Source organism: Rhinolophus hipposideros, assembly GCF_964194185.1.
Source record: "Rhinolophus hipposideros genome assembly, chromosome: 20".
Classification (NCBI taxonomy): Eukaryota; Metazoa; Chordata; class Mammalia; order Chiroptera; family Rhinolophidae; genus Rhinolophus; species Rhinolophus hipposideros.
In genome coordinates this window covers 20,856,986-20,879,782 of record NC_138066.1, presented here as the reverse complement: position 1 = coordinate 20,879,782, position 22,797 = coordinate 20,856,986, and the positions used below count along the sequence as shown (strand labels likewise).

Below are 22,797 nucleotides of genomic sequence, written 5' to 3'. Positions count from 1 at the left end.
ATATTGTTTACATTTTGTGTCTGCCTGAAATAGTCTCCCTTCTGCTTTCCATTCTTGCAAGTCTTTCCACTCCAGCAAATAAACCCAGGGAGAGTAAAAGACAGAAAATAAAGAGCCAAGATGAGTGAAATAGAAGAGTATATACTAGAAAACATTGATACAACCCAAAGTTGATTTTCTGACAAGCCTATAATGAAGCTAAAGCTCTCTGGAGACTGACCGTGAATAAAAGGGGGTGGAGGGGAGGCACAAATAGCCAACGGCAGGAATAGAAAAAGAGGACATCACCACAGAGCCTGCAGACACCAAGAAGAAAATAAGAACTTATGCCAACAAATTTGATTTAGATGAAATGCATGAATTCCCAAAAAAAAACAGATTGCAAGAGAAAAATGAAAAAGAAAAGTAATTCCAAAACTATTAAAGAAATTGCATCGGTAAGTGAAAATCTTCCCACAAAATATCCTCCAGGCTGCAAGGGCTTTAACAGCTAGTTCCTCCAAAGTATTTCAGGAACTAATAATAATTCCAATCTTACACAATTTTTTTCCAGAGAATATCAAAAGAGTATACACTCTTTAACTTGTGTTATGAGTCTCACATTACTTTGACACAAAAACTTAACAACCACAGAAGAAAAGAAGATTGCAAGCTTGTTCCTCCAGACACACATTTCATTCTTTTCCATCCTCTTTCGTGGCCTGGGAAGCCAACCTTTGTGGATCATATTAATGGGATTGCAGATCCTCTGGCTCTGGGTTGGGTTTGGACACTGGGGAACCCCGAAGGGCATTGGAGAGAGGGAAAGGAGTTTAGGTGAAGAAATTATTTCTCTGCTGTCTTCACCCTGTGCCTCAGCCTGGATGGAGTCCTCAACCAATGGTTTCCACTTCTTGCTAGGTGGCCCTCTCCATGACTCTCTCCAGGGCCCTTTCCACCTTTGGGGAACCATGTCCTGTCCTTTCCCCTTCAGCTCTAGGGGTGGTCACAACCCTGTTATTAACCTCGGAGTCCTAAAGCACTCTGTGGTGTCGCCATACCCAGCCCACATTTTGGTAAATAGCATCTTTATTAAACCCTCCTCAAATCACTCGAATTTAAGCATGATCTATTTCTTTCTGGGACCCTGACACATAGATTTGCGTGCCAGAAGTAGTTCCTGGAAACACATCTCCCAAATGGGATTCTAGAAGTGAGGCGCTCATATGTTTAAGGAACACAGTAATGATCTATGTTGGCATCATTATTACTTAAATTATCACCAGGAGTTAGATGACAGACTGTTTTACAATCCTCCAGGTGATTTTTATGTGCGCTAAAGTTTAAGCACCACGGAATTACAGCTACCCCACAGCCATGTCTGATCTATAGTGAGTAGCCGCCAGAAAGCTCTTAAGGATACTGGCGACCTCTCCTGACCGCATCAAATCATCTCACAGTGCCTCAAGACAGGCGGGGGCCCCAGTTCTTCCCTGGGAGTGCAGTTAGGGGACAGCTGAGCACCTTGCACATGATGGTTCCATTTCAACAGATCTGCTTCCTGAGTCTTTAGACTTCTTCCCAACATCCCAGGGAAGTTCCAGGATTTCAGCTTCACTGACGCTGAGCTTCATTTTAGGTCTAGACTCCAATCAGCCGATCCAGTTGAACGTTCACGTCACTCCCTGCTATTGTGCCAACACATGGAATTTTGATTTCTGGGCAAGTATGCCCATGTTAATGAGCTGGCTGATGGACCCTAGTATGTTATTCTCCACTTAAAATCCACTCCCACACACGTCCCAAACTTTCCTCCGAATTGAGTGGGGGAGGGGACATTCAAACCCTTCCCGCTGTAAGGACTCCTGTGTGTCCTTCCGTCGGCGTCAGGACCCAATATCTCATGGGCGAGTGTGTGTAGGCGCCTGGCACCTGGAGTCAGCCAGACATGGTTTCAAGTCCTGCATCCACCATTTACTGAGTATGTAATTTGAAACAAATTGCTTACCTCTCTGAGCCTCTAAGAGGAACTGATTGCTAATTATCACCTCATTGTGATGCTGTGAGAGTCGAATGAAATAATGCATGGGAAGAGCTCAACCCAGTGCCAGGGATTCCCACTTCTAACCATCCCCGAGTGATGCTGTGTCCCCAGGTGATGGTCTTGCTCCTTTGGGGGCCCTGTGGGGAGAATCACAGCTCTAATGGAGCTGGGTTTGCATCTCAGTGGGAGGAATGGGATCTGAGGGCAGCGGGAGGGCAGGGGCTGGATGGTGGTGCTTCTTAAGCAGCAGAGGCAAGGTGGGCACTGGGACCCCAAGAAGCCCCAGAGCTGGAGTGGTAATCAGAGTGCTCTGGCCAGCAGGGCTCTATGGCAATGATTATGGGATTGCTAGACATGAAATAGAGGGGATGCTTGCTAAGGTGTTGCCAGATGAAATACAGGACACCTGGTTAAATTTGAATTTCAGATAAAAATGAGTAATTTTGTAGTAGAAATATGCCCTTGCAATATTTGTGTAAATCTGGAAGCCCCCAGGTTTATACTGTAGATCGTCCCCTAAGCCTTTCCCAGAGGTGCCTGCTGCCATATAACCAGGGTAACTCTGCAGTGGGGAAAAATACAGAGACCTTCTGGGATTACTTATTTTTTTTAAAGATTTTTTAAAATTAAAAATATAGCTAACATTCAACATTATATTTGTTTCAGGGGTACACCATAGTTATTCCACATTTCTATACCTAAAGAAGTGATCACCATGATTAGTCCCGCATCCATCTGACACTGTACCACGCTAGCACAATATTATTGACTACATTCCTTATGCTGTATATTATATCCCCATAATTACTGTGTAACAACGAATTTGTACTTCTTAATCCATTTCCTTTTTTCACTCATCTCCACCCCACCCCCCATCTGGTAACCATCAAAATGTTCTCTGTATCTATGAGTTTGTTTCTGTTTCGTTTGTTTATTTTGTTCTTAGATTCCACATGGAAGCAAAATCTCATTGCATCTGTCTTTCTCTGTCTGATACACTCCACTCAGCATAATTCCCTTCAGGTCCATCCATGCTACAGCAGATGGCAGGAACCCATTCCCTTCCATGGCTGAGCAATATATTCCATTGTATATATGTACCACTTACTCTTTATCCATTCTTCCACCGAGAGACACCCAGGCTGCCTCCACATCTTGGCCACTGTAAATAATGCTGTAAGGCACACATCCCCTCAAAGTAGCATTTGGGTTTTTTCAGATAAATACCCTGAAGTGGGATTACTGGATCTCTTGTTATGTAGCCTTTGAGTTGAAGTCTGTTTTTGTCTGGTAAAGTATGACCACCCCTTTTTTTTTTCATGAAATATCTTTTCCCATCCCTTTACTTTCAGTCAGTGTGGGTCTTTCAATCTGAAGTGAGTCTCTTGTAGGCAGCATATACAAGGGTCTTGTTTTTTCATCCGTTTAGCCCTCCTGTGTCTTTTGAGTGGAGCATTTAATCCATTTACATTGAAAGTCATTGCTGATATGAAGCTGTTGCCAGTTACTGATCATAATTTTGACCTTCCCCCGCTTCTGGTCTTAAAAAAAAAGACTGTAAAATTCCTTATGATACTGGTTTGCTGGTGATGAACTGTAACTTTTTCTAGTCTGGGAAGTTGTGTGTCTGTCCTTCAATTCTAAATGATAGCTTTGCTGGATAATCGTGGTTGTGGGTCCTTACTTTTCATCATGTTGGATATTTTGTGCCGATCCCTTCTAGCCTGTAAAGTTTCTGTTGAGAAATCAGTTGACAATCTTATGAGAGGTCCCTTCTAAGTTATTAGTTGCCTTTCTCTTGCTGCTTTTAGGATTCTTTCTTTGCCTTTAACTTTGTCATTCTAATTATAATGTGTCTTGGTGTGGGCCTGTTTGGGTTCGTCTTGTTTGGGACTCTCTGCACTTCCTGGGCTTGTATGTCTATTTCCTTTGCCAGGTCAGGGGAGTTTCAGTCATTATTTCTTCAAATAGGTTCTCAATCCCTTGCTTTGTCTCTTCTCCTTCTGGTACTCCTATGATGCAAATGTTGTAATGCTTGATGTTGTCCCAGAGGTCTCTCCATTTCTTCTTCTTTTTTTGGATGTTTTATTCTTTTTGCTGTTTTGATTGGGTATTTTATTCTACATTGTCTTCAAAATCACTGATTTGATCCTCTGCTTTATCTAGTTTGCTGGTGATTTGTTGCGTCCTGCACAACACAAGCCGTGGGAAGGTGAGGGAGGCGGCGAGGGTTAAACTCTCATAAAGAAACAGAGACTAAAATATAGTTAAATCACAGAGGACCCAGGGACTCACAGCCTCAAGGGACTGGAGCCCCGAATCGGGTCACCGTGGGTATTTATTGATTTTTCACAATAGAGATCACATGATTAGGGGTAGGGTCTGTGAAACTCTTACACCACACAATAATCCTTCATTCCAAATTCCGTAATCGTCCCAAAGCAACCGATGCATACCATCCCCCAAATGACCAAGGTGTGGTGCATACAATCCCGGGGGGAACAAGTCTCACAAAATAAGATTAAGATTATCCCATGAGCCAAACAGGAGGGGCGAGATGCTATTGTTCCTGAGGGTAAAGGACAATAGTTGAGGCATGCATCAGCAGCTTCTTAGAAGGAGGGGCACAGCTACCTCCTAACTTTACATTAGCTCATAGGGGTCCTAGGGGGGTCCTGTCTGGCTTAGGTTGTTTCTCCCCTGAGAAATCTTACCCGTCTTTGACTGCAGACCCTGCTTACAAGGACCAAACAAGGAGACTTAGAGTAGCATAAACTCAACCCCAATGAGGGACAATCCCACAGGGTCACCTTTCCCTAAGGAAAGATTGGAGGGGACAGACTGCTAGGTTGCTGTGTGACTACAGTGATTCCTTCTAGTGCACCCTTCATTTCAGTTATTGTATTGTTCACTTCTGACGGGTTCTTTTTTTATTGTTCCTATGTCCTTTTTTTATGCTTGCTGTCTCTTTGTTGAAGTTCTTACTGAGTTCCTTGAGCATCCTTATAACCATTGTTTTGAACTCTGTTTCTGGTAGTTTGCTTGCCTCCATTTTGTTTAGTTCTTTTTCTGGAGTTTTCTCCTGTTCTTTCATTTGGGATGTATTTCTCTGTTTCCTCATTTTGGCTGCCTCTCTGTGTGTTTCTACGTATTAGGTAGATCTGCTATGTCCCCCAGTCTTGGCCAGGTGACCTTATGTAGTAGGTGCCCTGTGGGGCCCTGGTCACCTGCACTGGGTTCTCCAGGAGTGTCCCTTGTGTGGGTTGTGTATCCTCTTCTGTTATAGTTGTGTCTTGGTTGCTATTGGCATTTCAGCGAATGGCATTGACCCTCACGCTCTTTGGCTGTGGGGTTTGGCCATGTCCATAGCTTACAGGCTGCTGTGTAGGGGGCTTACTGCAGACTTACAACAAGCTCTGGTGCCTGTTAAGCCCACCCTTTGTGTATGCTCCTTGTGGGGCTAATTGGGCGGTGCTCTGCTATGGTCTGAAGCCAACCTCCAAGTATTTTGGTTCTGAGGCCTCTTGCTAGGGGCTCCTGTGCAGACCCATGTCACCTACTACCTGTGACCGTCCAGGGACTACCTAGTAAGAGCTACAAAGTGATCTGTGATTGTTCATTGTCTGTGCTAACCCTGGATGCATGTGGGAGTGGCCACGCTGCCAACCGAGGATGTCTGCGACCAGTACCGGGCCTGGGGTTGCTCTGCAAAAAGCAAGGATGCCCCAAGGCTTGCTGCTACCAACAGGCTTCTCTAAGGTTCTGCCACTGATAAGGTTTTGTGTGGTATGCAAATTGGGTGAAGCAGCATCTCAGGGAGTCAGTAGAGTGGGAAGAGTTGTGGTCACCAGGTTAATGTAAATTCTGATTTGGTGCCAGAGGTGAGCCTGAAGCTACTCAGCAAAAGTCTCAGAACACACCAAGGCCAGTTTCGCCAATTCATGGTCTGTTGGACTCTGATAGTTTTCCAAGAAAGAGTGTAATGTGGGCGGGGCTGGCTGCTTGCAAAGAAAGTGCCTCCAGAGTTGGGGGAGTTGGGTGGGGTGGGGCCCCAGTGAGTCAGCAGGGTGGAGCTGGGGAGCTTACCAGACCAATCAGATAGAGATTTGGCCGTAAGCGTAGGGGGCGGGTTCAACACAAAAAGATGGCGCCAGCCTGCTGGCTTCCTGGGAAGAAGATGCCTCACAGGGAAAAAGCTGACTATCCTCCAGCGCTCCTCTCAGAGCCTCACAACTCAGTCTTCCCTCCATATGACTCCAACAACTCCTGAGTTATTGTCCCTCCGCGGATGCTCAAGGTGAGTGTATGGAAATGAGAGAGTCTTTGCGCTGGCTCTTTAAGAAGACACCTGGGTTTCCCACTGCCTTCCATCCCACCTGGATGGTCAGATGGTTGGAATCCTCAGTTTTTCACAACCAGATGTTGTGGGAGCTCCTCTTTCTGGCACCAGTACTCTGGACTGGGGAGGCCAGTGTGGGTCTGGGATCCCTCTCTCCTCTGGGGAAACCCCCAAGGTGAGATAACCCTCCTGGTTCTCAACGGCCACACGGAGATTTGGGGTTAGCCAGTTCCACGTCTCCGCCTCTCCTACCAGTCTTCTTTTTATATCCTTAGTTACAAAACTTCTGTTCAGCCAGAATTCAGATGGTTCTCCAGGTTGATTGTTCTATAATTCAGTTGCAATTTTAGTTTGTTTATGGAAGGGAGTAGGCACAGTGTTTATCTACTCTGCCATCATGGATCTCCCTCGGGTATCATTTGATAATGACCCTAAATAGATGATACTCTGTGGAGACCTAAAATCCACTCTGGCCCACTAGTCTGTGTGGGAACTTATAGAGGTCCTATACCTGGTACTCAGTTATGTCCAGGGCAGAAGTTCAGTGAGCTTTTTTCCATATTGTGGGGACAAAGCCCCCAAAAACAATTTCCAGGCTCTCGGCCTCACATAGAAAGGTGCTGGATCGGGTAGTAAATGGCCATCAACTGTGATCAGATGGCCAGCAGCTGTGGCTAGTTGGCTGTCAGCTGTAACCAGTGAGCCTTTGGCTACTAATATAACGGTTATGGCTACGCTAGCAGCAAATGGGGGCTAGCAAGAAGATGGGGGCTGGCAAGCATGGATTGCAGTTAGGACGGCAGGTTGCGGACAGTGTGGCTCCTGCTTCCTGTGTCTCCAGCCCAGCCGCCAGCGAGAACATATTGGTTTGACTCTCCTACCTATGGCTCCGTGGGTGTTCCTTTTTGGCCTCACCGTGTCCTGCGTTCTTATGTGGGGAGCGGGACCAGAGACCCTGCAGGCCGCCCCGCCGGACACCCTGCACGACACATATCAATGAACTTTATACAACAGAAGTCTCATAGAACTATAGAATTCTGTGGTTTTAGAATCATTATGTTGCTATAGAGTCTTAGCACCCAAGTGTCCTGCAATCTGCCACCAGAGTCCTGGGCAATCTTAGTGCCTGCCATCTTCACTATGCAGTGTATGGTTTTCAGAAGTCTGAAGTCTATGCTCAAGGAATAACTTGTTGGGAAGCCTTGATATATATATCAGATTAAAACTGGACTTATACTTCTCCCTGTCCATCCCATTTCATTTAGAGTTTAAGGCTCTAAGGAATATTGGCATAGGGCAAACTTTATACTTTATAGAACAGATATCCAACTGCTGGAGCGGCTAATGAGAAGGGGAGGGAGCCAGCAATAACTGGCATTCTCTGCTCCTCAGGCCAGGTCTCTCCAGAGAAAGATAAGCCTGCAGAGGAAGAGAATATTGCCATTGTGACAAGAGGAGGAAAGTCCATCCACCTCCCCCATAAACATTGCAAGACTGCTTTGTTTCTTCCTTGATATCTCCTACTGTCCTATCTCGGTCTTTGCTTATAATATCCTATCCACTTGCAACATTCTTCTTTCCCTCTGGCCCAAACAGGAATCATCTGAAGCCTGGCTTAAGTCATGTCTCAACAATGAAGGCTTTTCAGTTTATATAGATTTCATAGGGGCCCAAATCTTGCTCTCAAATGGACAGTAGACAACTTTCCAGGGCAAGTCCTACTACTCGTGTCCTAGGAAATGGAGTCATCTTTCTGAGCATTGTCTGGACCAGCACACAGTAAAAAAATAAATAATTACCGATGATTGAGGGGTCTAAGAAGACTTAGGGGCCCTCTCCTGTAGGATAATTGTCATATAACTTATCTTCCAAACCAGACAGGGGTGAACCAGATTGTCCCAGGCAAACTGAGGAGAGCAGTCTCTCCACCCATTGGGATCTTGGCATCTGTGGGGACAGAACCCCCAAAAGCAGTTTCCAGGCTCTCGGCCTCACATAGAAAGGTGCTGGCTCAGGTAGTAAATGGCCATCAACTGTGATTGGATGGCCAGCAGCTGTGGCTAGTTGCCCGTCAGCTGTAACCAGTGAGCCATTGGCCACTAATATAACTGCCGTGGCTACGCTAGCAGGAAGGAATGGGGGCTAGCAAGAGTGGATTGCAGAGAGGCGGATGCCGCCGGTGAGAATATAGTGATATGACTCCCCTACTTATGGCTCCATGGGTGTTCCTTTTTGGTCTCACCATGTGCTGCGTTCTTGGGCGGGGAGTGGGAGCTGAGACCCCTCCGGACACCCCTCACGACAAATGGCACAGCGAGCAGGGTCCCCTGCGTGACAGCATCTTACCAGTTGCTTTGTTGCCAATTTAGGTCCTTATTACAGTTTCTAGCTTCAGCTGCTCTTTCTTTTGGGGGAAACTCTCAGGATGAATGCCTGGGGCTACCCCTTCCCATGATTAAACAGAAAATGCAGACAGGAAAACCTTGCATTTGGCACGTGGTGGAGCTGTGAGCCAAGAAACGGAAGTTTTTCTGTTCAGGCAGCAGTTTTGTAGACACTTTTATATTTTTTTAAAAACAATAATATATGCTGACTTAGAATTCTTGGAAAATATTTCTTAAAAAGCATAAAAATATTATACCCCATTTGCACACTCAGCATTAAGAAACAACTGCGCGCGCACACACACACACGATGTCAGTCTTTTCTTTCCATGTGAAAATTTTAGGAATTGCTAGCTACTGGTTAATCTCCAAGTTATTCATTAATGTTATGTCAAAGTCATATATATCCTTCAATAACTTAGTTTCTTAATGGCTGGAGAGTTATCCATTACATGGAAGGAAGCACCATAATTTATCTAGACCATACCTTGCTTTTGGGCATTTAGTCTACTTCACTGGGATTCTAAGTAATGTTGTCACGTATGTAATAAATCTTTATCAGCATCACTCTTTACATCATAGACATGGAAGTTGAGTTGCTGGATCAATAGTATGAATGATTTCAGGCTATCAAAACATATTTTCAAATTTATTTTAATCTACTTTTATTACACTTACAATAAAATTCACAAATCTTAAAAGTATAGCTTGATTAATTTTTAATCTGTATACATACAGCCACCACTCACTTCAAGACTGACATTTTCATCATCCCTGAAAGTTCTTTTGTATTGTTTCCCACTCAACTGCTTCATTCCCTAGAGGTAATCACTATTTTGACTTCTGACTATTTTGACTTCTGTCACCATTGATTACCTACCTAGTCTTGAAATTCATATAGAGGGAATCATGTGGTATGCATTTTTTTGAATCTGAACTCTTGCCCTTAATGTCTTATGCAATGCTTCTAAAACAAGTATAGCAATGGTTTGCTCTATTTATTACTAAGTAACAGTTCATTGTGTAAATACACCACAGTTTGTTTATCCATTCTCCTATTGATAGACATTGGGAATGCTTCCAGTTTGGAGCTATTATGAATAGAGTTGTTATGAACATTGTTCAATTTTTTTGTGTGTGTTTTTACGGATTAATTTGTCGTAAATATTTACTTTGAAGCTTCTGAGTGTTTAATTTCATTAGAAACTGCTAGACAGTTTTCCAAACTTCCCACCAGCAGTGTATCAGAGCTTCATTTACTGTACTTTCCCAGAAACACTTGCCTTTATCATTCTTTTCAATTTTAACCATTTTGGTGGGTTTGTAGTAGTATTTCATGTTGTATTAAATTGCATTTCCCTTATGTTGTCTTCTAGAAGCATTATTGTGATCATATTCCATGATTCATGTGTCTATTTCTATTTGCCAATCCTATCTATCTATCTATCTATCTATCTATCTATCTATCTATCTATTATATGCTCCTTTTTATGTTTATAGTCTATTTTGATATATTCTTTTGCGAAATATTTATTCGAGGTTTTTCCCCCCCAATTTTCATTAGATTCTTTCCCTTTTTCTTACTAATTTGTAGGAATTCTTTATATAGTATGGATTAAAGTATTTTATGTGTAATATGATATATTTTCTCTTAATCTGTGGCTTGTCCTTTTACTTTCTAAATGGTGTCTTCTCATAAATAAATTCTTTCAATTTGGATAAAGTCCGTATATATGTATATATTAATTTTTATTAAAATATAGCTAATATAGAATATTATATTAGTTTTAGGTGTACACATCATAGTTATTCAACAGTACCCTCCTGGCACTACACATAACTTATTACCATATTACTGGTTATATTCCCTATGCTAAAGAAGTGATCACCATAATAAATCCAGCAAACATCTGACACTGTACTATGCTTTCACAATATTATTGACTATATTCCCTGTGCTGTACATTACAGCCACAAGACTTATTTGTTTTGTACCTAGAACTTTGAAACTCTTATTTCCTTTTATCCTTTCCTCCCTTTTTAAATTTTTTCAATTACAGTTGACATTTTATGTTATTTTATATTAAATTCAGGTGTACTGCATAGTTGTTAGACATTTATATAATTTACGAAGTGATCCCCCTGACTAGTCTAGTACTTACCTGGCACTATACATAGTTATTACTGTATTACTGATTATATTTCTTCTATTTTACTTTACATCCCCATGACTATTTTGTGAGTATCAATTTGTTTGGAGCTATTATGTTCTGTTCTTACTCCCTTCCCCCTTGTCACCCACTCCCAACCTCCTTCCCATCTGGCAACCATCAAAATGTTCTCTGTATCTATGAGTTTGTTTCTGTTCCGTTAATTTATTTATTTTGTTCTTAAGATTCCACTTATAAGTAGAATCATATGATACTTTTCTTTTGCTGTCTGATTTCTTATACTTAGCACGATATCCACTAGGTCTGTCCATGTTGTCGTAGATGGCAAGATTTTGTTATTTTTATGGGTAATGTTCCAATTATATATGTATCACCTCCTCTTTATCCATTCTTCCATTGACAGACACCCAGGCTGCCTCCACATCGTGGCGATTGTAAATAATGCTGCAATGACATATGGGTGCACACATCCCTTCAAAGTAACGTTTGAGTTTCTTCAGATAAATACCCCAAAGAGGGATTAGTAGGTCCTTCTTTCTCTCTTGTTACAGTGTTTGTTTTAAAGTTGATTTTGTCTGGTATAAGTATTGCTACCCCAGATTTTTGTTTGTTTGCTTGTTTCTTTTTTTCATGCTGTATCTTTTTCCACCCCTTTAGTTTCATTCTGTGTGTCTTTCTATCTGAAGTGAGTCTCTTGTAGGCAGCATACAAGGTCAGACAATTAAGTTTGCAAACTCATCCTAGAAAAAGTGCTCCATACCTCACTGCTGAATATCACTATGGTCACCTTTGAAGTGCTCCCCTTGGGAAGCTATTCACTGATGCCAGAGCCTAGTCCACCCTTCAAAGCAATTTTAGAACTCTTTTGCTGGAATGGCCATCAGAGCTGTCATCACATTACTTTTGATGTCCTGAATGAATGTCATTCAAATGTCTTCCTTTCAATATTTCCTTTATCTTTGCGTAAAGAAAGAAATCATTGGGGGCCAGATCAGGTGAGTAGGTAGGGTGTTCTAATACAGTTATTTGTTTACTGGCTAAAAACTCTGTCACAGACAGTGCTGTGTGAGCTGGTGCATTGTCGTGATGCAAGAGCCATGAATTTTTGGTGAAAAGTTCAGGTCGTCTAACTTTTTCACACAGCCTTTTCAGCACTTCCAAATAGTAAACTTAGTTAACTGTCCAGTTGGTACAATTTCATAATGAACAATCCCTCCGATATCCAAAAAAGGTTAGCAACTTCGTTGCAACAAGTTCGCAAACTTAATTGTCAACTTTCCTGTGGAAGGGTCTTGTTTTCTTATCCATTCTGCCTCCTGATCTCTTTTTTTTTTTCTTTTTTGAGGAGGGTGCAGTTCACAGTGACTCATGCGGGGATCAAACCAGCAACCTTGGTGTTATTAGCACCACGCTCTAACCAACTGAGCTAACCAGCCATCCTATTGATTGGAGCATTTAATCCATTTACATTGAAAGTAATTGTCAATAGGTATGTAGTTATTGCCATTTTATTATTCATATTTTTTATTTTTATTTTATTTTTTTCATTTTAAAGAAATTTCTCTGAGATTCCTTGTAATACTGATTTGGTGGTCATGAACTCCTTTAGCTTTTTCTTGTGTGGGAAGCTCTTTATCTGTCCTTCAATTCTAAATAATACCTTTTCTGGGTAGAATAATATTGGTTGTAGGTCCTTGCTTTTCATCACCGTATATTTCCTGCCAATCTTTTCTGGCCTGCAAAGTTTTTGTTGAGAAATCAACTGATAGTCTTATGGGAGCTCCCTTGTAGGTAACTAACTGCTTGTCTCTTGCTACTTTTAAGATTCTTTTCTTTGTCTTTAAACTTTGGCATTTTAATTATGATGTGCCTTGGTGTGGGCCTCTTTCGGTTCATCTTGTTTGAGACTCTCTGCACTTCCTGGACTTGTATATCTATTTCCTCTGCCAAGTTAGGGAAGTTTTCTGTCATTATTTCTTCAAATAGGTTTTCAATTCCTTGTTCTCTTTCTTCTGCTGGTACCTCTATAATGTGAATGTTGGTATGCTCAATTTTGTTCCAGAGGCCCCTTAAATTCTCCTCAATTTTTGGATTCTTTTTTTCTTTTTGCTGTTCTGATTGGGTGTTTTTTTGCTACTTTATCTTCTAAATCATTGATTTGGCACTCTGCTTCATCTAATCTGTTGATTTGCTCTAATGTATTCTTCATTTCAGTTTTTGTAGTATTTATTTCTGACTGGTTCTTTTGATATTTTCTGTCTCCATTTTTGTTTTCTATCTCTTTGTTGAAGTTCTCCCTGAGATCATCAAGCATCCTTATAACCAGTGTTTGGAATTCTGTGTCTGGTAGATTGTCTCTATTTTGTTTACTTCCTTTTCTGGAGCTTTGTTCTGTTCTTTTACTTGGGAGATGTTTCTTTGTCTCCCCATTTTGGCCACCTTCCAGTTTTTGTTTCTATGTATTAGGTAGGGCTTCTATGTCTGCTGGTCTTAGTGGAGTGGCTTTACGTGGAAGGTGTGCTGTGGGGCCCAGTGGTGCAGTCTCCCTGGTCACCTGAGCTGGGTACTCTCTTGTGTGGTTTGTGTGTGCCCTCCTGTTGTAGTTAAGCCTTGGTTTCTCTTTGCACATCAATGGGAGGGAATGACCCCCAGGCTCATTTGTTGTGAGGACTGGCTGTGACTACAGTGGAGGAAACATTGTGCAGGGGCTGACCCTATGAAACAGGATTCACTTTATCAGGGCTCTGTTTCCTGCCCAGTGTGCCCTTTGGATGTGTCATCCCTGGAAGTGGCCAGGTGATGCTCCATATGGGTCTGAAGCTGGCCACCAGGCATGTCAGCCCTGGGACCTCTTGAAAGGGGCCCCAATGCAGGCTAAGTTCAGTTGCAGCCTATACCCTGCCCAGGGCCACCTGGCATGAGCCACAAAGCAATCCATAGTTGGCTGCTGCTCACACTGGATTGGTGGTGCTTCGAGAGGCCAAGTTGCGAACAAAGGTTGGCTGCTACTAGTGCTGGGCTTAGGGCTGCTCAGTCAGAGGCATGGGACATGCTCAAGACAGATGCTGCTTGTTTGGGTTCTGTGCACTCTTGAGAGACCCTAGAAAATTCTGTAGTATGAGCCAAGGCTGGCAGTTTGTATGAAAAAGCCATTGGAAGTGGCTTTGATGTGTTGGAAAGTTGGATGGGATGGGGTCTCAGAATTACCAGGGAGTGGACAATGAATGGTGTCAGCCAACTAGATGGAGACTCAGATGTGGTAGCCATCTGCATCTGCACACCAGGAAGGGAGAAGGTTCAACAAAGAAACAATGGCTTCCTCCAGCTCCTCCAGCTGAGAGAAAGCTTCTCCTTATGCTCTTGTCCTGTAACCAGACAACTCAGTACCACCCCCCCACACACACACTGTATGTCCCTGTCACCTCTCCAGCTGTTGCCCCAGTGCTGGAGCTCAGAGCCAGTGATTCCGTCAGTAAGTCAGTCCATGCGTGGCCCCTTTAAGAGGAGCACCTGGTACTCCAGATGCCCTTAGTTTCCCCAGCCACAATCTCCGCTGGTTTTACAACCAGAATTTATGGGGACTTCTCTCCGTGGTACTGGAACCTTGATGTGGGGATCCTGGTGTGGCACTGGGACCCGTTGCTCCTTCAGGGGGAACCTTCATAGCCAAGATATCCTTCCTAATTTTTCACAGTCACACACAGTGTGGGACCAGCCATTCTGCATCTCTGCCCCTCCTACCAGTCTTGAGGTGGCTTCTTCTGTATGTCCTTAGTTGTAGGGATTTGGTTCAGCAAGATTTCAGGTGATTATCAATGATGGTTGTTTTGTAGTTTCATTGTAATTTTGATGTGGTCACGAGAGGAGGTAACCATCATATTTACCTACTCTGCTATCTTGACCAGAACTGTATCCTTTCTTCTTTTATGGTTCTGTGTTCTATGTTCTGTCTAAAACAATCATTTTATTTTCTACCTTATAAAGATATTCTCCTATGTTTTCTTATGGGTGTTTCCTAGTTTTAGATTTTATATTTAGGTCTATAATCCATGTCAAATTCTTTTTTGTGCATAGTATGATATGGCAGAGAAATGCGTTTTTTCCATCTAGATATTTGGTTGTTCCAACATCGTTTATTTGAAAGACCTTCTTTTTTCTTCATTGCATTGACTACTTTCACAGTCAAATAATCAAATGAATATATCTATATATAAATTAAATACACATATTATTTATACTTATTTATCTATAAATGGTTAATTTTATTTGTAAACTTGACCAGGCCATGGGATGCGCAGATATTTGGTCAAATATTCTGGGTGTTACTGTGAGAATGTTTATGGATAAGGTTAACATACACATTAATAGAATGAGTAAAGCAGATTGTCCTACCTAATGGAGATGGGCTTCATCTAATTAGGTGAAGGCCTGAATAGAACAAAAAGACTGACCTTCCCCTAAGTAAGAGAATTCTTCTACCTGACTGCCTTGGAATTCATACATTGGCTTTTGTCCTGCCTTTATACTGGAACTGAAACATTGGCTTTTCCTGGTTCTTGAGTCTGCTGGCCTGGAAATACACTATCCACTCTCCTGGTTCTCAGGCTTTTGAACTTGGATTAGAACTATGCTATCGGTTTTCCTGGATCTTCAGCTTGTCAACTCACTCTGCAGATCTTGGTACTTGTCAGCCTCTATAATTGCATGAGACAATTCCATAAAAATAGAAATTGTATTGTTCTGTTTCTCTGGAGAAATGTGAAATATGTATGTGTGAATGTATACATATATATCAAATTGACTATATTCTGAACTATAAAGCAAATTCCAACAAATATAAAAAGTTTGAAAATATATACAACATGTTCTCTAACCATTTGGAATTAAATTAAAACCAATTAACACAACGATTAGTAGAAAATACCCCACAGCATGAAAATTAAACCATATACATCTGAATAACTCATGGATTAAAGAAGAAATCATGATAATATCTCTGGAAGATAACATAAGAAAATATCTTCATGACATCTGGTTAAACAAGATTTTCTTAAACACAAAACAAAAACACTAACCATAAAGGTACATATTAATAAACTATCTCAAAATTAAAAAGCTATTTTCATCAAAATCATCTTTAAGGAAGTTAAAAGGAAACTCACAGATTATGAGAAGATATTTCAATTCACATATCTGACAAAATATTTTTATTCTGAATATAGAAAATACCTCTGCTACCGTGTTTCCCCGAAAATAAGACTTAACCGGACAATTAGCTCTAATGCATCTTTTAGAGCAAAAAATAATATAAAACCCAGTATTATATTATATTATATTATACCCAGTCTTATGTTATATTATATAAGACTGGGTCTTATATTAATTTTTGCTCCAAAAGATGCATTAGAGCTGATTGTCCGGCTAGGTCTTATTTTCGGGGAAACATGGTAATTCATAATGAAAACACAGACATCTAAAAATGAACAAAATCTAAATTAAACAATCTAAAAAAATGGACTAAAAACGTGGATTGGAACTTCATAAAAGAAGATATTCAACAAACATTAAATAGATGCTCAAACTCATTTGTCATAAGTACAAGACAAGTTTAAACTTATAGATTACTTGGAGTTATAATCAGAAGAGATAACTTTAAAAGAATAACAGTATGAAGTGTTGCAATACCAAATGTGGAAGTAAATATATGCTGGTGGGAGTAAATATAAATTGGTGCAACAGCTTTGGAAAATATTTGGTATTTGGAAAAGCGTTTGGTGGTTGTTTATATGCTCACCATATGCATGTCCTATAATCCGTGTGAATTTCTATCCATCAATAATCTATCTGTCTATCTACCTATCTCTCTTCCTACTTCCCTACCTATCTATCTACCTGTGAAACCTTGAGTTCACGCCAATACCTCCAATTACAGACCAACACAACAGGATTTTTTTCTAGCTTTCCTACATTCTGTTTTTCTATGGAAACTTCAACCGTAAGCGACTTGGCTTTTATTATCTTCAACGCATTTATTTATTTGCTGAATCCCTTTTTATCTCACCATTCTCTTAGCTATGTGGCTAGTCCAGCCCCAGTCCTATTGGCCCTCACTTATGAGCTGCCCAGTTGGACCCCAGTTGCATGCATTCTGGGTGTGACCACAGCCCTGGCTCGAAAGAACACACTGGGCAAGTTCCTGCTCCTGTTGCCAGCCCAGCCCTGATGAAGATACCAACCAAATGCCCAGCTGAATGCCTGGCTCTGGTCCAGTGAACTTGCTCATGGAGATCCAGACATTGACTATGAGAAGGAGAATGAATATAGACTGTACAAAACAATCAGTAAGACAGAGCCTGAGACAAGGACCTGTGTGAGAAAAGTTCATCTGGGAAGTGACCCCAGGGATCAGGAATGAGGAGGCAATAGAACGACATGGGGAAGGAAGAGAAGCTAACACAAGCATCTATCATCAAAGTCAGCATTTGGGCAAGGGGAACTGAGTCCCCTGGGACTACCTGAGATATATCTACAGAATGACTCAGAATCAACCGCTGGAAGGAAGGGTGGCAGAAGCCTTTAAACATCTACCCCCACCCTTCCGTGGTGGAAGGTTGTCACCTGGAGTGTTTCCTCCCCCACACTTCTGAGCCTCAGGCAAATGTGCTCGCTGCGCCAACTCCTGCTCTGAGATGGCACCCACGGGAGGAGCCTGTGGACAGAAAAAAGGAGACACAGATGTTGAAAGAGTAGTGAGTCACAGCCTGCAGTAAACTATCACCAGAGGGTGAAATCAGAGGTGAGCCCAAGACGGTGGCTGTCAGCTCAAGTGACCTCCCTGGTTCTTTGCTCACAGCTGACCAGGGAGTGAATCAGAGCTCACATACATAAACCAGTTAATGTAAGGCTGTGGATTTTTCAAAACACTAATATTCAAGTTAGGACACATACAACAACAATAACTTAAATAAGATGACATACCAGTTAAGACATTATGTTTAATGTCATTGAGTTCATTGTGATTTAAAATGTAACAGATCATCCCAGAGTACAGCTAGCTGGGCAAAGCTTGCGGAAAACAAATGGGTTGTGTTTTGTGCTGGGCCCTGGTGTCAGTTTAGGGTGAGACTTCATGCCTTTGGACTTTGGGGTTTGTGGTCCAGGTATTTCATGAAACCTTGGGCCCAGCTCTCTATAGACAGCTTGACCTTGAGACTGTGGAAGAAAGAGGTTAGAATTAGATGGAGTCTTTGTGGCTGGGAAACGCACCTCTTACCAGGCTGACACTTACTAGTGACCGTATGGCTCTTGGGGTTTGGATGTGCTACTTCAGACTTGAATGGAAAGCTCATCTCTAGACAGGTGATGTATCTGACTTACAGGTATTTGCCAAGAGATGGGCACCTGCCTGACTTGAATGTTTTAATTCTATGCAATTTACTTCCTCACCCTACACTAGTGAACAGACATGGCCAACTTTAAAAGATGTGGTTCTTAGAGCTGGAAGGGGCTTGTGAGGTTGTCTGCCAAATCCCCTCACTTCCTGCCTGTGACACATTACTAGCTCCACTTATGTATGGGGCATCTTGATGCCAGAGAAAGATATTGATTTGTCCTAAGTGACACAGGGAATCAAGGTCAGTTCTAACTAGGATCAGAAGCCAAGTTGCTGGTCTTGCCATACTTCCAGGTGTACTGGAATGGTGGAATCTTCACACGATCACCAAGGACAGGCTCCGGGGAACCGGGTCAGCAAGAGAGTAATCCTCCTTTCCTTAGTGAGGGGTCTGGTCTTTGTGCCTCAGAATAGTGGGCCTCGTGTCTGAAAAAGGAGCCAGCTGTTTTTATGAAATACAAGGGAATTTTGATCTTAAGAGGCTATTAAGGAAAGGAAGTCTCATGGCTTCAAATGGAGGCTTTCACGTTCTTGGGATTGGGGCTGGGGATAGAGTGATGGAAACAAATTCATTTTGTTTTTCAAGCGTGCCAGCCCTCTAAACACATGGTTGTTTTGCAAGATTATAAGAGAAGGGTCTATTTCCTGGGCCAATTATTCTCCTCCTTCTACAACATTTAGCATATCACTCTATCTGGCCTATTCTTCCTAATGTCACCCCCCTACAGCCCTGCTTCAGAACACTGTTATCTTTTCTGCACCATTGCGATGGTCTGCTCTCAGGCCTTTCTTCTCACCTTCTAGTCTGTACTCAGACACCAGGGTATTCTTCCTGATGCGTGCTTCTGAATGTGACACTTTCCTTCTCCCCTCTTCCAAAACTTTTAGTGCATCCCTATTACCCACTGCCTTCCCAATCTGAAACGCAAGAGTCCCGACAATCTGGTTCCAACCTTTATTTGTAAAAATCCAAACTCCTGTCTTTCCAGAACTCGGACAAATGGGATTCCTTCCTCTGGCCCACTCCCCTTCTCTCTCTCCTGTACAAGCTCTGAAGAACCCTTTCCATTACCGATTGCAGGCCACCCACCCCCAAAACCAGTCCTGTTGAAGACTCATCTTTAACGAAAAGCCTTAAGTGGATCTCTAGTTTTACTCTTAGGTTGGGTTTCACCCCTGGGGTTTTTCTCTGGATTGGAGCATTAATTAGATGGAGAAAACTTGGAGTTATACAGGGAAGGTTGGAGACTGTTGCAAGAGATCAAGAGAGAGACTGGGCAAAGTTAGGTGGTAAGAAAAGACACGAGAATCAAGATTCAATGCGAAGGTGACGTTAGGAACTAGAGCCAAAGGGCTGGGGCAGCCTGGTCTGATTCTGCCAGGTACCCCGATCCTCAAGTGAGTCCAAAAGACTTTTTAGAGGACGGCCCCTATATCACAAATTGCCACCCATTGCCACCATTCCTCCCTCCCAGCTAAATGTTATCCCATAAGAAGTAAGGCCAGGTAGTTTAAAATCATACATATTTTAATTTGAAAATTCCATAGTTATCTAATAACATGAATGTCAACAACAACACTACAGAGCATACATTTACAAAAGCACTGATTTCCTGTACATACGGAAGTGTTTCACTCTGATGACCCATGAAAGGACTTCACAATACTACAGGCAGGTAGAAGGGAGAACATGTTGCCGTGAACTCAACTGAGCTCACAGGAAAGGAAACACAACACCAGGTTTTGCATTTCACATTCATTAGGTTTTATAGCAGGTAAAATCAAAACATCAATAACTTAAATATTATTAGGTATCACTTAAGAAATATTGAGCTTTAAATTATTAACCAAAGTGCCTCTTTTTGTACATTATAAGAAAATAATATCATCCTGCATCTGGGGAAGGTTGAGGGAAAATAAATAAGGTTTTCTTCAGGCTCTGACTGTCTCTCAGCCTATGTTTAAGGCTTCCGGGTTTTGGATTTTTGGTCCAGGTGCTTCATGGAACTCTGGACCCATTTCTGCTTGGGGTCAGCACAGATCTGCCTGTCCAGTTTGGTCACGAAGCTGTGCAGGAGAGAGGGAGCAATTAGATGGCGCACCTTGAGGGTTTTGCCCAGGAGCACGAGCCCATTGGCTCCCAAACCTGATCTGTCCTTGCTCCTTGCGGGAGGGGCCTGGATTGGGACAAAAGGAAGGGGTAGGTTGGGAAAAAGCGGCCTCAAAAGGAAGCTCACTCTTGCTGTCCTTGGTGGGGAATTATGCCCTTCAGGCACCTGGCTGAAGGAACGTGGATGATCTGACGAAGTTTCTAGAAGGGGAGCCTGGAGGGACTATGGATTCTTTCCTATGGGCTGAGGTTCTCTATGGGGGAAAGGGCCCTTTTGATTAAATGGTATATTTATGTGACTCATTTGGACATGAATCCTGACGTCTTTCCCTTGGATAGAACTCAGAACTTTTGGTTGAGGGTGCCAGGGCATGGTTCACTCACATCACAGCTTCCTGGGGACACTGGGTGTTGGTGACTCTTGTGTAGCTCTTCAGCTTCTGGATGTGAACCTTCTGATTGACCACATTAAAGCAGCAGGTGATTGGGATGGACACTGAATCTGAAAAACATTTTCCAAAGAATAAGACAGTTAGGAAGTGCTGTCACATGCATTTGTAAGGGAAGGAGGAGAAGGTAGAAGACAAAAAGCAAATACTTGAGTTCTTAGTAGAGCCCATCACTCCCAAGTTCAGTGCCTTAGTCCAGTTCCCACAGATAAAACACTACCTGTGGGTCAGTTTCCTCTATTGAACTATGGGGCCCCTCATTATTGACTGGGAAGGGAGAAATCTTGAGTAACAAGTCTAATCCTGTAGTGTCATTAGAAGGGTCTTCTGGTCCAAAATTTATGACACTGAGAAGATACGTTCTCAGAACTTCCTTCCTGGTGACTTGTCCCCATGGCTTTAGAGCCAGAGCATCACACGCCGAGATGTTTCTCGGTCCTTATCCTCCTGACACAACAACTGTTTTGAAACCTACACTGACCGTAATCCAACATTTGAAACCTCAAGCAATAGTTTCTTTCCCTAAGCTACTAGTTCCTGAAATGTGCTTCACATTCACAATGAGATATGTTCCTTCTTTCTGTGCCCTTCCCCCAAAACAATGTGAGGGTCGTTGGGGTCCTGGCTGTATTTACTGTCCCAAAGCTGATATCAGGAAAGGTTGTGAGGAATGGTCTCAGTGGCCTGGAAATCTATTAATAAGACTAAGACTCTGCCTCTGACTAGCTGGGACACGATGGCTCTTCTCATTTCCCCTCTTGGTTTCCTTTTCTCCATCTTTGTAATAGAGGCCATGCAGCAAGCAAGGAGTGACTCATGCTGGCATGTTAGTACCTGCCATCATCAAAATGTTCAGCCTTAGGAAGAGAGAGAGCTTACCTGGCTGAGCCAGCACCTGGATGCTGAGGGTGGCTGCTGTGAGCAGCAGACACAGAAGGGCAGCGGAGACCTTCATGCTGGAGGGTGAGGACGTGAGCTTCAGTATGAGTTGGAGGTTTCTAGATTGGCCAGCACTTCTCTGCTGTCTGGCTGCTCTGGCCATTCTGCCTGCCTTTTATAGGGTACAGAGAGCATGGGCAGGGTTATGATCAACAAAGGATGAAGTAAGACCCTGAACATGCTGAGTAGGCACCAGATCCTGGGAGTGATTTCCGAACACCGAGAGGAGGAAGCTGTGTCATTTTCTGTTATTTGCTTAGACTATGAGGTGGAGAGGTGGAAGTGTATGTGGCTGGGCCCAGCGGACTGCAAGAAGTGACCTCATTAGGCTATTAAGGGCTATTATTTCTTCGAAATGGGAAATCATCTGCCAGAAAGGAAGAATGAAAGCTGTGGTCATAGTGGAGAATCAAAGGCTTGACCCTCCCCAGCGCCCAGGAGGCCTGGGATGGGGCTTTACCTGTACTCTATCAGACTCAGGTCCCAGACATCCTAAACTCGTCAGCTCCTTTGAAACCCACACATGTAGTTTGATAGAACCTTGGCAGAACGGTAGAATCAGGTGTCGTCAGGTCTTAGTGCCCTGGAATTTTACGTCACGGAGCACAAGAACTGGATAGCACATGCTGTTCTTATAAGGTGGTGTTTTCCAAATAGTTTATTTAGACACTCAAGTTTCTTTTTAAGTGAAATCGTATGGAGAAGCCCAATATTTTATGTAGATTCAGATAGAACAGGTCTGTTTAAGAAAGGTCTCCCAACTCCCTTCGTTCACACACAGTGGGGCAGGAGATGGCGGCATAAGGGTAGAAACTAGGTTTGCAAACCACTGACCGTATCTGCTCCCCTCTCCTCATGTGTCTACCATTACTGTACCATCTAGACCGTTTACTGCCTTAAAAATCTCCTGTATTCCAATTATTCATCCTTTCTTCTCTCCCCACCAAATCTTGGGATGCTACTCATCTTTTCACTTGTCTCGATAGGTT

At 42.6% G+C, this 22,797-nt stretch overlaps 1 protein-coding gene across 1 annotated transcript; it reads right to left on the bottom strand.

The window, feature by feature from the left end:
• Window positions 1-20,271: 20,271 nt before the first annotated feature.
• On the bottom strand, window positions 20,272-21,824 carry LOC308488636 (C-C motif chemokine 8-like; the record flags this gene model as incomplete). The annotated part of the gene is made up of 3 exons (XM_081028549.1): window positions 20,272-20,377; window positions 20,805-20,922; window positions 21,749-21,824. The coding sequence occupies 3 exons, from the start codon at window positions 21,822-21,824 to the stop codon at window positions 20,272-20,274; spliced, it is 300 nt and encodes a 99-aa protein (XP_080884675.1).
• Between the last annotated feature and the right edge of the window lie 973 nt (window positions 21,825-22,797).